General features: G+C 39.2%; 1 protein-coding gene across 2 annotated transcripts in view; it reads right to left on the bottom strand.

The window, feature by feature from the left end:
* KDM3A (lysine (K)-specific demethylase 3A) overlaps nucleotides 1-16,392 on the bottom strand; it is a 52,158-nt gene that overhangs the window by 35,253 nt on the left and 513 nt on the right. For both annotated transcript variants that reach the window (XM_011964249.1, XM_011964258.1), the window contains exons 2-8: nucleotides 15,788-16,003; nucleotides 8,183-8,338; nucleotides 7,007-7,117; nucleotides 3,026-3,128; nucleotides 1,662-1,786; nucleotides 1,423-1,495; nucleotides 1,229-1,317 (exon numbers count right to left, since the gene is read on the bottom strand). In XM_011964249.1, coding sequence (XP_011819639.1) covers nucleotides 1,229-1,317; nucleotides 1,423-1,495; nucleotides 1,662-1,786; nucleotides 3,026-3,128; nucleotides 7,007-7,117; nucleotides 8,183-8,338; nucleotides 15,788-15,973 — 843 coding nt within the window. In that variant the 5' untranslated portion in view covers nucleotides 15,974-16,003. The remainder of the gene's footprint in view (nucleotides 1-1,228; nucleotides 1,318-1,422; nucleotides 1,496-1,661; nucleotides 1,787-3,025; nucleotides 3,129-7,006; nucleotides 7,118-8,182; nucleotides 8,339-15,787; nucleotides 16,004-16,392) is intronic.

Raw genomic sequence — 16,392 nt, 5'->3', positions numbered from 1 at the left:
TATCAAAGTTCCTGTTGCCTGTATACAGGCAAAGATTCAAGAAAGCCAATTAACCATCCTAGCTACATAGACTCAAGTGTTTGTGTGGCACAGTGCTAGCTTTGGTTCCAGTCGATGCTGTAGTCCAGTCTGCCCTTAATCAAAAAACCTAGATTTATTCATTGGCTTCCTGGCCCACTCCCCATGCCATTTCTCCTGGCCTTGGTCAGTTTTTAAATTTTAAACTCCAGCCTGGGGCAGAGCATTATAAAGGAGTTTTCGATAATTGTAACACAGGAAACTATCCATGTGACAAGTGCATTTGGATTCCGAAGGTGCAAAAAAGTTATCTGTACTGTAATAGGTCCTAATGATTTAATTCACCTAAAAAAGAAATAGTCTTGGTCCAAATGGTAACTATTTCAGAATAGAATTAAATGTGGTACGTGAACCCATGGTAGCATTCACAAAAGCCTATACTTTTCTGGGCAGAAATTAGTAATGGCAAACCAATCACTTCCCTTGAAATACATTTGTTTACCCAATCATAAACAACCAATTAAAATTCCTTATTATTCAGAAGGTGAGGGTCCTATTTCAACACCCAAACTACTCAGAATTCTAAGGCTCCTTCCCTCTTTTCATGCCAGGCACTGACACACACAACTCAATTTACCTTTAAGAACACTTCCACATGGTGAAATTGTCAAATCTATTGAGAATCTCCAGCAAATACCAAAAAATGAAATTTTTTTTACATAAAATAGTAAACCATGAACTTATATTATCTCCATCTGCTTCAGCGTAGAAATTATGGCCAAGATCTGGAACTAGCAAAGAAGAGCAGACAGCAATATAACACTAAAAAAATTGGCCATGCAGCCAGGGGCAGTAGCTCACTCATGACTGTAATCTCAGCACTTTGGGAAGCTGAGGCGGGAAGACTGCTTGAGCCCAGGAATTCAAGATCAGTCTGGTCAACATACCAAGACCCTGTCGCTACAAAAAACACAAAAATTAGCCAGACGTCGTGCATGGCACATGCCTGCAGTTCCAGCTACTCTGGAGGCAGGAGTTCAAGGCTGCAGTAAGCTCTGACTGCACCACTGCACTCCAGCCTGGGTGACAGAGTGAGATCCTATCTCTAAAACAACAAAAATAATTAAATAAATGATTAAAAAAATAAAAACTAGCCATGCAATGTTAGAGTTAAGGAAAGCTTTACACAAGTGACATAAATAAAGGTTACCTCAGAGCAAGATTTTGCTTGTTTGGAAACCAGGGTTCCATTATTCTCAGAAGACTTGCGTTTTACAGCTCCAATTCTTGCAGAATTACCTAAAATATTTAAAATTAGGTTAAGTTGGCTTCCCTGTTTCTCTTAATATGAGAAGAAAGGAGGAAAAGGAAAAGGAGAAGAAAGATTTTAATAACGTATCTTACCACATGTCACAAGGTTATCGTGTACAACTTCAACATGAATCAGTGATGGATCAACAATTTTCAGTGCTGGAATCTTAAAAATAAATGAAACAAAGATACAGGAAAATAAAAATGCTCAAGAACATACTGAAAATCAGTTTCAAATAATAAAGGTATTTAGTACCTAGAAAATCATACATGCTTTGTATAGTTATCATACTTTGTCGAGTTATCTTACAAGGAGTTATTGTTGTCTTTACCTCCTCACAGTTGACTTGAAGAGTTTTTGATGCTGGGTTTCCACTTACAACGGTTGCTGAAAACCACTGAGTAGACGGGTCCAAGCTATAAATTTTTACTTCTGAACCAACTAAGTTTTTGTCACCTTAAAAAAAAAAAAAAAAATTAGATCCATTTGCATTATCTCCCAATAGCAACATCATCCAGGACTATCTTTTCCTAAGTCCTTTTTTTAAAAAATGCAAAAGTAAACATTAAAACAATCACTACAAACATAAGATGACTGACATTTCAGAAAAGCTAAGAGAAAATTTAAACTTTTTATTTTGTATCAGACCAAAGTCGTATCAGACAATTCATCAAGACCTCACTCACTGTCCTGTGTAGTTTTAGAGGAATCAAATTCAGGAACCCCAACAGAAATACTATGTCTGATAATCTAAAGAACACAGAAAAAAATGTATGATTGTAGAAACTCAGTAACATAAATGGGAAGGTAAGGAGTATCAAATTAATGCCTTATCCGTTTTATATGGCTGATATTCCAAACATATCAAATTCCACATCAAAATATAGCTGAGCTTTAAAAATATCTAATTTTTTTTTTTTTTTTTTTTTTTTTTGAGACAGGGTCTTGGTCTCTGTCACCCAGGCTGGAGTGTAGCAGTGTAATCAGGGATCACTGCAGCCTTGACCTCCTGGGCTCAAGTGATCCTCCCACCTCAGCCTCCTGAGTAGCTGGGATTACAGGCATGTGCCACCATACTGGGATAATTTTTTAAAATATGTTTTGTAGGGATCGGTGTCTCCCTGTGTTGCCCAAGCTGGTCTTGAACTCCTATCCTAGGCTCAAGCAATCCTCCCACCTTGAATGTCCCAAAGTGCTGGGATTACAGGCTTGAGCCACTGTGCCTGGCCCTACTTTACTGTTAGTTTCATATAATCTCCAAACTTCCCAAATTTCAGAGATTTTAGCAACACACACATTTTTTGAATTTCAAATTTTAAAATTCTTAAAAATTTATTTGAGCAAAAAATAAAGAAATGGCTGGGTGTGATGGCTCACACTTGGTAGGCAGATCACTTAAGGCCAGGAGTTTGAGACCAGTCTGGCCAACATGGTGAAACCTTGTCTCCACTAAAATACAAAAACTAGCCAGGTGTGGTGGTGCATGCCTATAGTCCTAGCTACTTGGAAGGCAGAGGCTGCAGTGACCCAAGACAGCACCACTGCACTCCAGCCTAGGAACAAGACTCTGTCTCAAAAAAAAGAAAAGAAAAAAAGAAATTTCAATGAGCAAATGAATGAGAGGCTAAACCCTAGTTTCTCACAAGCTAATTATTGGTCAACTCATGAACTATCAACACTAGATAATGCATATACCTTTTAAAAGATGGCTTTCATCTAAATGCTTCACTATCAAAGCTTGAAATTCTTTGCTGACAATCTGATTATCCGTAAGAGAAAGTCGAAGACTGTTTACATCCTGAAAAACGAAAGATGATTACATGTTAAGGGTTAACAGTTAATAAGAAGAGTTATTTAAATTCCAGTGGGCTATTTCAATTGGTTAATCAAATGGGTTAAAGTAGTGTCAACAAACCATGTGATAGCCCAAATCATTCCAATTCCAGTAAACCAGATGGCTCAAAAAGTCCTAAACCATCAAATGATCACAGCTATAAGGCAGACTGAAGTAAAGTCATCCCAAGCTAGAAGCATGAGAAATATTAAGAGTAGATCAAAGCATAATTTTAAATATGACTAACTTTGTCGACGGGAAAAAAGCAAGCAAACAAATAGCTGGTCAATCCAAGTAAAAAACACTCTGTATCCTAAATACTGCGGATTGGGAAATCACAATCCAAATCCAAGGGACAAAAAATACAGATAAGACACACAAGAGACAGATGTATATGGTCAATTCATTTCAATTACTGTTTGGGTTTTCTTTTATTTTATATAACACACTGCCTGTGCCATATAATACACTGTGTAACCTCCTAGCAGGGGTAGATGACCATAACTGAGAGTTAAGTTTATTCATCAGTCAGAAGAAGGTTTCCTTAATCAGTGTTCTCCAAACCTTTTGACACATCATGAAGATTAACTCCAGAGGTACACATATCTCTTTCCACCAAACTCCACTGATTATGGGCAGCCCTTTTTTCCATATTCCCATTAGTGAACCCATGGCTGTGCCCAGTGGCCACCCTGGGGATGAGCAAGCATGCACTCATGATGGCAATTTTAGGGAAAATCTTGAACCACATCTCGGCCTGGTTACCTAGGCCAAAACCCTATTTTCTAAGGCACCTTTAAAGCTGACCAAGCTTCAGCTCCCTTCCTGGTAAGGAACTGCCGTTTTTAACAACTCATTTCACACAGATTCATTTAACATAACTAGTATTACAAATGCATTTTTTTTTTTTACAAAAAGGGTTGTGGGGGGACAAACAGAAAATCTGAATGAATAGCCTCAGGCTTCAGAGTAAGCCAGTTCTGAAACATTCAATTCTTGGCAGCAGCTCCATTCTTGGCACTATTCCACAGTCTTCTGGCTTTGTGTGCACACCCAGTTATGATAAATGTAATACAGAAACTGTCAATAGGAATAACCTGCCAAACCGAATTCTAGCAGGGCAAAGAAAAAACAGTGCTAAACACAGAAGCCCTTCCAATATCAGGCCTTTATGCTTTTTTGCCACTGTGAAATGGTTAGTGACCAAGAATGGTTCATCCATTTTTCCCACTGGGAAGGATAACTAGTCTGTTAGAGAAAGAAGACGCACTGGAAAAATGTATTTCTTTTGCCAAGTAACATTAGACAAACCTAGGGTCTCCATAAGAGATCAATATTAATTACCAGAATGTGTTCATTTTTGTTTTTTTTCTCATGCATGTATTGTTTACACAATTTCAAAAAAATTAATTGTATTCTCCAATTCCTACTACAAGATGAAAGTACATAATAATGGAAAGAACTGCAAAGGGCTTCAATAAAGTAGAAAAATATCAGGCTACCTAGAAGAGTTTTAAGGCTTACCAAAAGTGCAAGACAGTTGTCCAGATACCTTATCTTTTTCTCACCCACAGATAACTGAGTGAAATTCAACCTAAAGACGGACCCTAACTTTCAACCCCAATTTTTGCATATGCCAAATGATATTCACATGCTCTGTGCATTATCTAGAGCAAGTATCCTACTGGGGTAATCACATCCCCCAGTGTGGACTTTTGTACAGCCTACTGTGATCACCCATATCTACAAGATAATTCTCTGAAGTATTAAACTTTGACAACTCAACATCAGTAAAAGACCACACATTATATTTCTCCCAGTTAATTATATATTAATATTGCATTAATGACAACATTCACACTGATGGCTCACAGCCCCTCTCCCTGAGAATAAATATAAACTTACTAATTTAGATGTTTCTTTTTCAACCTCAAGAAACAAAACTAGAGTTCTACCTTAACTGAAAACCTTAAATACAGGAAAGATGTAAATTCAGAAAACATCACTAACAATAAAAAATTCCTTTTATCACTCACTAATGCAAAATATCCACAACCTCCCTGTATGTTATTTGATCCCTGCAAGCAAGTCAGTCTTCCTTTTAAGGTAGGAAAAATATCAAGATGGGTATCTAATCTAAGAACTTGTGTCTGAAATTAACTAAGTGAAAGCATCTTCCTCTGTTCCATTACTTAAACATTATAAAATAAGGTTCAGATTATGAATCCTGTTTTCACTCACTTTCCAGATATGGAAGTATGGATGAGACTCAAGCAGAGGGAAAGCCAGTGCTTTGGGCTTCCCAACACAGGCTTGGCAACCCGGTAACCGCTGACCCCAAACCACTTTTAGCAAATAGGTTTCAGAGTTCTATACCACAAAGAAACAAGTAAGGTATGAAGTCACAAAACAGAAAGCAGTAAAGAAGATTATTCAGCTTTATAAATGATATCTAAAAAATGAATATTATTATAATGTGTGTGTGTTTGTGCACGTGCGTGAAGTCTATCCTCACCCATTTGCAGTATTTATGTTTTATCAAGTTGCAAAAAAATGTTTTATTAACAAATACTGAACCACTGCTCCTAGGGGAAATACAGGCATAGGTTCCTTCGAGCCTCTGGTCACATTTTCATCAACGAATTGACACATAATCTTGTTTTATGTGTTTCTACTGAAAGACATCTTATTTAACATATACTGCTTATGCACTAAACTTGAATTCACAGCCAAGAGCACTATAACTCACAGATGAACGAAGCTTATCTAACACATTTTGTTCCTAAGACACATCATGGCACTTCAGCACTGCTGCTGGGGACCATTTTAAACAGTGAAATCACCAAAAAAAAAAAGCACAAAAATCCAGCACTAGACTACAAGAAGCACACTTGTTTACAGCATAAGTGAAACAAGGTGGAACATCACCTATTTAACCTTAGCTAGGAGCTGGGAACCTGCATCACGCAACTCAACTGTTTGCAGGTCTGCAAGTACTGGTGAATGACCATGAGTCACCACAAGTATTGATTTGGGGTTACAAATATATTTTAGCAAGTAGATAAATTCACAAACATAGAATCTACAAATAATGAAGATTGCTTATATATATGTATGCATGACTGTATATATATGCATGCACATATATGTATATAAACAGTCTACTTTTAAACATTATTTTCATATTACCTAGTGTTTTCCATACACACACACCATCAACTATAGTCCTTTCAATCATAAATGGACAGCACTAACCCAAAAGCTAACATTGAGGAATGAGTCTAACACCTAATTGATTGAATTAATATCCCATCTAATTGATGATGGGATGGGTTCTTTCCTGTTAGGTATTTAAATTAGAGCATCCAACATCAATACATTTGGCCACTGAACAACACAGGTGTGGACTTCGCAGGCCCCCTTATCAACAGATTTTCTTCCACCTCTGCCACCCCTGAGATTGCAAGACCGAAAGCCTACTCAACATGAAGACAAGGATAAAAACCTTTATAATGATCTACTTCTACTTAATGAATACTAAATGTATTCTGCTTACGATTTCAATAACATTTTCTTTTATCTAGCTAATTTTATTGTAAGATACAGTATGTAATACATACACAAAATATATGTTAACCAACTGTTTATCAACAAGACTTCTGGTCAACAGTAAGTTATTAGTAGAGTTTGGAGGGAATCGAAGTTATACGTAGATGCTTTACTGTGCAAGGGGTCGGCATCCATAATACCCGCACTGTTCAAGGTTCAACTGTACTTTACTTCTCATGTTAAAGGAGTTCATATTTCTGTTTCTAAGGTTTACTACTGTTTCTATGTTTTACCTGAATAGGCTTCAAAACATCTTTAGAAAGAAATACTCTTTGTTGATCTCCCAGAAAGCGAATAGAAGTTATGGATCCCAAACCAGCTTTGTCCAACAGAGGTTTGTACATCTAAAACAAAAGAAAACACGTTAGCATCATAACTGCTGTCAGCATAACTCTGAAAATAGGAACTGGCTATTTTCCATACACAGAGAAAGTGATAAAGCCATTAATTTTTTTATTTACTGCAAGTTATCTCACAACTATTTATGCAGCCACAGATAATACAATTTTTATTCAAACCCAATAATTTAAACCAGATAGATGTTTGGGAGTTATTAATATACAGGACTGGGTCCACAGATTCATGGTTTCCCAAAAATTTATGCAAAAACTGCTTGTATGCACACTTTCCTGGGGAGACAGGCCTGTGTTTTTACCCAGTTCTAAACAGCTGGAAAAAAAATACAAAGAGCAAAATAAAACTTTAACCACAACCCTCATCTCTCAAGAATCTCCATGGCAGCTCTTTTCACTTATGGGCAAAATCTGATTACAATCTGATCAGCCTTCAACTATTCTCCCGGCCTTTCCAAACTATCTAGATCCAAACTTTACTCCTTGAAGCACCAGCTCAAGTCCTATAAAGACTAAAGTGCCCTCTCCAGACAGCGCTCACTCTTCTCTTTGCACCACACTTTACAATGTGGATAAAGCACAATCATATACTGACTTATAGTATCTTTAAAGCCAAAAAAATATAATAATCCAGAGGGAACCTTAAAGATCATAAGATCAAGACTGGAAACCTTACAGGAAGCAAGGCAACAGCTACTATTTGGTTCCAGCCTATTGCTGTCTTAAGGCTCCAGTGCTGCCATTATCTTGTAGATTTTTTAAGAGACAATGGAAATCTAGATTTTTAGATGTATTCTCCACATTTTTTAAAGTAGGCAATTAATTCAAATGTTTTGAAAGTATTGCAAGGGCCAAACCAAACAGATCTATATGTTTGCATATGACTGCTAGTTCCTGCCTTCTGACCTAGACATTCCCACTACTACCTCCAGGGCTGGCAGGAGATCCTGGGAACTTTTCTGACTTTCTGGCATTACATTTACATATTCCTTGTTTTACCTACAATGGATAAGACGCCCTCTTCTCAGGAGTTCAATAAGACCAAGTTTTACTCACTATTGCAGGCCACTGTACAATTCGTTCAGAAATTCCAGGTGACTTTCGTTCAGCTAAAACCAAGTTATGTTCTACTAAAAATGCTCTCCTTAGAAGACTGTAGACTTCTATCCATCTTCTTTTCCTCCAAGATTCCCCATCAAATTCCACACACACCTAGACAGACAAAATTGGGGGGTGGGGGAAGCAGATTCAATTTGTAAAAATAAGCATTACAAATGCCCCAGTTGAACTATACCTTCATTCTTCTATGTGAATCTTTTATCTGGATGTGCTTTCCCCCTTCCAGCTCCCTCACTTCCCGTCACAGCCCACAATACATAATCACACATGAACCATGCTTTGGCTCCCAACTCACTTCCAGATGCAGAAGTCAAGGCTTTTTGGGCCAGTCTCTGTCCCTAAAGTAAACCCCTGGGAAGCCCAGAAACCAAAGAACCCCTACTTAGCAGGTGTTTACATACGTTAATTAGACATCTGAGCTTTTGGAATTGGAAGACAAAAATTTGAAACTCAAAAGATGTACTTAATAGAATTGCATTGTAATTCTCTGTTGACAGTGTAAGTGGGCTTCAGACAACACGCCATCACCACAATCCACCACCTGCTTTTGAATTCCTCTGAAATGAGTAGAATTTAGCACAAGGCCTAACATATAGCACATCTTCAATATCCCTTTCAGTTGAATAAGCTAGGAAATTTACCACAGAATTTGGAGTCTAAAACTACTTGTTTGATAACACAGAAACAAGTGATTAATATAATCACTACAGAGTTTTTCAGAACTAACTATAACTTCTTACATGAAAGTTAAACTACCTTGAAATATTGTTTTCCAAGTAATTGTAATGTTTTCTGTAACCCTAAGGCTACAACTCTTATAATTTCTATACATATTTTAAGACATTAAAAAAATTCAGTCTAAAAGTGGGCTTCTGGGAGTGATCTATGAGTAGGAATTGTTTACAAAACCGTAAAACTCAAAGTCATATAAAAGCACTGAAACACTCCAGCTTCCTTAACCCATTATGAATATACTACCCCTTAACTTATTCTAGGTCCTCTTTAACGCTTTTTGTATTCTACCAATGACAATAAACTCCCTCAGTATTCAGTGTAAAAATCACTGTTTCTATTTGATTTAAAATTCCTCCTCTTACTAAAGAGGTCTCTCATTTTGGTTTCCAGGTATTAGTTAATACATCTATCATCTATCAAATCTGTTCACAATTTTACAGACATCAGTCATACATCCCTTTTCAAACTTAAGTTTATCAACTAGTTAACTTCATCTATCAGAACACAATACATATATCCTTTCCTCAAACCCTCCCTTACCAAAGTGCCTCTCTCTCCCAAGAGAGGTCCCCTTACTAATTGCACTCAAAGTTCTGTACTTTTCCATCTTAGCCCTTATCCACACTTTGCATTATTTATTTGTGGTTAACTGATTGACAAATAAATTCTAACAGGTCAAAGTCTGTCTCTGCTTTTGCTTACCACCGTATATGGAAACTAATCGGCACTCAAATACTTGCTGGAATAGATTAATGAATAAATTTCCCTCTGCACTGGGTTCTTATCTTGTTTCTCTCATCTGCTTAGAAGACACTAAATTCCCACATTAGCCCCAATCCCAAACCTTCTCCAGTCTACAGGATAAAAATAAATGAAATCTAAGATCTACCCTACCCTTCTCAGCCAACAAAACATGCATCCCTAACTTCCCAGGCAACTTTACCTAGGAAACTACATATCTTCTTGCTATTTTAGGCTTTTAACTTTGCAGTTATTACTGAGTACTTTCCAAATCAGAATGAATGTAAACACCCACGTGGAAAGGCCCATATATGTTTCTCCCTGGTTATATATATGTTTTCTATCACTATAATCAACCAAATGGTCTTTCACAAAGGTTGCAGAGACTGCCCATCTTTCTTTCTGTTTCCTAGCCACGGAGTCCACAACTTCTGACATCTCCCCTAAATTGGCTAGTCTTTCTGCTCCATATTCACATCAACCTCAAACTCAACCAAGCTTTAGGTGGACAGTTTTCTCATTTATCAGCAATGTGGCATAAGAGGCATGAGCACCCACAAATTCCAGATCCAGATTCAGAGATCCTGGTTTGAATTCCCAGCTACATTGAATCTCTTAGAATGATTTTACATATATAAAATAAAATATTTATAATTACAAAGGAAACCAACTAACCTGCACCCCAGGCTAAGAACCCTCACTTAGAAAATCTAAGTTCTCTCAACGTTCTTCAAAATGAAAAACGTAACACCTCTCATTGCATAGTTGAGCATATTTTAAAAGACAGTATGTAAAGGGTCTGGCAAGACAACTCGGTAGTTTTAATACCTCCATGGTTAATTCAAATCTTATCAAGGTATCACCTATTAGGAGCAGGGGAAAGAGGGTCTTCAACATGATTAATATCTATTCAGCAAAAAAAAAAAAAAGTGCAGGATTAAGAAGGATTAAGATCTTAAGTGGTTTCCCAAAACTTAAGCAACATCACAGTTCTTACTAGATCACTATATAAAGCTTAAGATAACCCTAAACCAAAAGTCAGACAGGTTCCCTATTCATATCCCAATTTTTGAGTGATGTGAAAAAAAAAAAAAAAATTCAGCTGCTTAAAAACAATTTAAGCTTATGACTTTCAAATATTAGGCTGTGTCGACCAAAAATTCACATTATCTTTGGTTTGGAAAAAGACGACTTTAAAAAACATACAATAAAACCAACAAGTTGTGAGCTTTCTTCAATATTGTTCAAAAGTTTCCTATCAAAACCATATATGTCAGTCAGGCACGGTGACTCACACCTGTAATCCCAGCATTTTGGGAGGCCAAGGCAGGAGGATCACTTGAGTCCAGGAGTTCTAAACCAGCCAAGGCAACGTGGGGAAACCTCACCTCTACAAAAAATACAAAAATTAACCAGGAGTGGTGGTGCACACCTGTGGTCCTAGATATTTGGGAGGCTGAGGTGGGAGGATTGCTTGAGCCAAGGAAGTTGAGGCTGCAGTGAGCTATGATTGCACCACTGCACTTTAGCCTGGGTCACAGAGCGAGACCCCATTTCCAGAAAAAAACAAAGCATCTTTCATTTGTGCCTTGAGGTCTGAGGTTTTACATTTAATGACATCCCCCCAAAAAGCCTCTTCTGTGGACATTTAAAGACACTTATTTTTTGAGACAGTCTCAACCTGTTGCCCAAGTTGGAGTGCAGTGGTGCAATCTCAGCTCACTGCATCCTCTGCCTCCCGGATGCAGGTGATTCTCGTGCCTCAGCCTCCCAGGCAGCTAGGATTACAGGTGTGTGCCACCACACCTAGCTAATTTTTGTATTTTTAGTAGAGACTGGGTTTCACACCATGCTGGCCATGCTGGTCGTGAACTCCTGACCTCCACCCGTCTTGGCCTACCAAATTATTGGGATTACAGGCGTGAGCCACTGCGCCTGGCCTAAAGAGACATTTAAATTCAGTAAGAACTAAAGTGACTTGACCAAGCTCATGAAAGCTGACAGATACAACTAGTTTCTATTCCAAATTGTGTTATTTCACCCGTGCTCCTTTGGTTCACAATGAGATGTGTAACTTAGGCTGTGTGACTTCAAAGGCCAGAGTCAATTATGATTCACTACCTATAATTTTGAAATCTGCTCTTCTTTTAACATGGTATTTTGCAAATGTGTACCTTATTAGTACCTATGAAACACCTTGACCAAATGCTCGATATTTCAGATTTTTCAAGCTAATATTTTCCCAACAGAAAATCTCTGATATATGATTATATCTAATAAACTAACATCAAAATCTCCCACTCTTACCATACTCTCATCTCACCTGACTATATGATTATAAAAGCCATCAGAACAACCAAGGAAAATGTTTCCAAGTTTAAAAGTAGGAGCACAGAATGATATGGTCTTTAGACAAGAGATTTTTAATCACACATCTATTTTATGCCCTGTACAATGCAGAATACCACTTAATTCACTATCCCACAAAGAAATTAATTCCTTGTGCTTCCACTTATGTCTTCTTATGCCTAAATAAAATGTTTGTCTAAAATCCCAAGGTCCAGCATTCAATTAAAAGGGGCAGTTTTTATACTGTGTTAGGAGTTTTTTCATTTTACATGGCTTGACTGGCAGCAGACTGCACTAACATTAAAGTTCCAATGGTGTGCAAAAATGGAAGACTAGGCATTAGTAATGTCACCCAACTGCTGACAATAGCAGGAAATGGTACATACAGATGGCAAGGACTACTTACCTGCTAAGGACAACCCTAAGGACTAAGAAGGGGCATTAGACTCAAGGAAAAGCTAGGCTTCAAGGAAGAAAAGGACAAGTTAAAGAAGCAGGGCATTCCCAGCATGCATAATTATGTGAACAAAATCAGCTAGGAAGCAACTCATTTCATACTCAAGTAGAAAGGGCAGGATAAAAATAAGATTAAAGTGGTCTTTATAGTCACATCTAATTAACATCTGTTGTCATTCCAGATGAAGAGAATGCTACTGCCTCATCAGTAGATTCTTTCTGAACTGTTGCTCCACAGGAGAGGTAATAATTATTTTACGATTCCTTCACTTATCCATTCAAATAGTTGAGCACACACTACATGCCAAGCAGTGTTCTAAGTGCTAGGGATATAGAGGCTAGCAAACTAAAATGCTCTAACCTCGCTCTACCTGAATATTAAAGCCCAGTGTTCAAGGTCTGGAGACAAACTTGGACAAGTTATTTAACTTCTTTACGCCTCAGTTTTTGACACTAAAAATGTAGTTCACCATCTAGGATATCTGTGAGGATTAAATGAAGTAATCCCCACATAACAACCATTTAATGATTATTTTTTCTTTGCTAAACCCTGATGTAACCATTTAATCATAGTTAGCTACTGTTATTATGTCTTCACCTTAACTTCTATGTAACCAACTACTAGACATACTATCTTTTTGTCATCTAAATAAGTGATTCTGTTACAAAGTCTCTCTAGATGAAACAAAATTAACACGACTTGGCCTCGTTAATATCATGCCTAGCTATCTAAGCAAGCCAGTCTAGACAGACTTGTATTGGTCCTAATAATAGAAGAATGGTTACATACTCCTTGAATGTTATTTATTGACATTCATCTCAGTTCCTCGCCCCACCCCCATCCCACCCCCACCAAAACGTAATGCCCCTAAACCCTAGTGCAAGTATGTTCTTAGTTACTTGGTTCCTGCCTGTATCTCATCAAGCACAAATTGGTTTTGGTGTTTTGAACCCAGGAGTTCCAGACCAGCCTGGGCAACAAGACCCCCCAACTCTAAAATCAAGGTAAAATAAAATCCTATTTTTTGTTAAAGGCACCTTAGCCCCCAAACTTAATATCTGCCACTCAACTAAGAAACACAGTGATAAATCATGACTAGAAAAGAGACAGTAGATTGGCATCTTACATGAGGGTTGAGTTGTGATGTGTACAAAGTAAGGCAAAAATCCAACATAGCCAAAATTGTTTTTGACATGAACTCCCAGTTGTCTTCAGGTTAGGCACCAAAGTGCAGTGGAGAACACACTCGTCCAAATCTGGATTCGCAGCCTCCCTTAGTAGTTAATTATGCAAATCTGGAAAAGATTCCTTTTCCTAAATCTATTTCCTCATTCTGAAAATGAAGATATCACCACCTCCTCAAAGGTCGGGGGTGGAGGGAGAAGACTTAAAAATATATACATGTAAAGTTCCTCCTAGATTGCCTGCCTAACCCAACAGGTCCTCAGTCACTGCCAGAGAAGAGAAGGGAACGCCTAGTCTCTCAACATCTGCCAAAGAACTAAAGACTGTAAAGTTTAAATAAAATCTTGTTTCCATTCAAATCACATAAAAACAAATGCACTAGAGAAAATCTGATTTGTCAGGTGAAATAAACCACAACAAACACGACTGAAATCTAGTACACAGAGCCCATCTTATAGAAAGGTTATAAGTCCAAAGCAAAAAGGTTGGCCATTCTTGCACCATAATATATTATCTCTATAAACATCAAAACCTGATTTGGCAGAAAAATGAGCGGAATGGAGGAAAAAAACAAATCTCACAGCATATGACAGGAGCTCTGTTGTGGCTCTTGATCACTGGCCTGACGGTTAACAGGGCAGCTTCTGGAGTAAAACTTCCTGGGTTAGACAGAATACAGGCTATGTCAACTTCTAGTTATGTGTCCTTGGCAAGATGCTTAACGTCCCTCAGGCACAGTAGTTTCATCCATAAAATGGGGGCAATATTAGTATCTACCCCCAAGAACTGCTATAAGGATTAAACGAGATCATAGTTCTGAAGTGCTTGGCACATGGTTAAATGCTCTTTGGTCACTCCTCCTTTTCAACATGAGGGAAGGCACAACATTGAAGCTTTAAAACATGCTTAACAGCATACCCCTTTCCTACAACTCTTTGCAGATAAATACCAGTTTGGGCATACACTATCCCCCCGAAAGTGTTCAAATGAACAGTGTTTCAGAAATCAACATAAAATCAACTGCCAACGCTAAAACTTGCTTCCTTTATTTGAGCATAGTTTAAGAAAAAGCAAAGATGATGGCCAAGTGAAGATTTTGAAACATATCCACTATGCAGGGGGGAAATATCTTCTGTTCTGACAAGCTTCCTTCAAGTTATCACCACTTTGGAGTCTTTGTTAGGAACCTTTTTTCAGTTATTTTTGCACAAAGGAGTCTTTGTTGGTACAATGGCTTCCTCACTGCTTCTTCCCAGACAATCCTTTCACACCAATACTTCTATTAGGGAGCACAATCAGAATTCATCTGTCTTTGAAAAGATCTAACAGAAAAAGGTTCTGAGTGTCATCATGATTAAAAAAAAAAAAACAAAACCTCACTGGCCGCACTTGTTCCCAATTCTCTCCCTCCCCTCATGCGTCCAAGTGCAGTATTTCTAAGCCAGTCCTCCAATATACCATATATGGGACAGCTCCACCCCATCCCTCCATATATGGTCATATCCCACTCCCACCCACAGGCTCATCACAGACAACCAGGAACCCACTCCTGCCCTGACCCACCATAAACACCCACCCTAATACGCCAAACAGAACTTAAGCTCCTCCCTCTACACTCACTTCATTTTTAACAAGTATGGAAGTTTTTTAAAAGTTGAGTGAATAAATTAACAGGAACAAACAAAACCAGCTGAAAGTACTTCCAAGCACTAACCCTCAATTCTTAATGACTCCAAAAGTCACCTACAGGCCCAACCTACCGTTAACAAAAATACTCCTCCTCCTTTGGAGTAAAGATGAGACAGTCCTAGTGGGACACAACACCGGCATTAATGAAGAGTGTCTGAACAACCCTAAGCCCCTTATTAAAGCCAGGCAGACAGGAGCTGTGGGCCAAACACAACTCGGCTCTACATAACCATTCCAAAGACTTGCAAGATCTAGCTTCCTGCACCTTCAGATCATATGCCAACTTTCTGGTCTCCGTTTTCAGAAAACGGGAGGAGGGAACCGACGGTCGCGTTACCAAGGTAACTGCGAAACGTCCGGCGGCAGAGGCCCAGAGCCGCCTGTACCTTCAGATCTTTCTTGGTAACGTCGGTGTGGGAGACAGCTCGAATGGTCCCGGAGAGCCAGGGCCACTCGGAGACGCGCTCCACGTCCCAGCTGTCGTGGCTGCCGTCGCTGCCGTCTGCTGCGGACAGACTGAGAAATCGCTTCCCCACCAATACCGGCCAACTTTCTCCGAGCGTGAGCACCATGGTTTCCACGCCTGCAGGAAGGGCTCCTCCCTGCAAAAACACAAAAACAAAATGCGACCGGGGCGGCCAGTGGGAGGGGGCCGGGAGGAGACAGCAGGGAGGGCTGGCGAAGGGCGCCGAACCCGCGCGAGGACGCGGCCCCGGGCGGACCCGTACCGAGCCCCCCTCCCGCACCCTCCCGCCCCCCGGCGCCCTCCCCTGCCACACACCCGGGCCCCAACGCCGCGTGACCCTCGCTCTCCCAAGTTTGGCTTTTCTAACAGCTCAAACGCAAACGCAGACAGAGTGAGGGAAGAATTATCTGCGGCTCGAGTGGATTTGAAAGTGTTCAGCCCTCAGCCCCTAAAAGAAAAGGCCCCCGGTGCAGAGCGCCGGTCCCGGGCGGCTGAGTCCCCGCCCCGGGCGGCTCCGCGGGGGAG

Source organism: Colobus angolensis, unplaced genomic scaffold (assembly GCF_000951035.1).
Source record: "Colobus angolensis palliatus isolate OR3802 unplaced genomic scaffold, Cang.pa_1.0 Scaffold118, whole genome shotgun sequence".
Classification (NCBI taxonomy): Eukaryota; Metazoa; Chordata; class Mammalia; order Primates; family Cercopithecidae; genus Colobus; species Colobus angolensis.
This window is presented reverse-complemented; position numbering and strand designations above follow the sequence as displayed.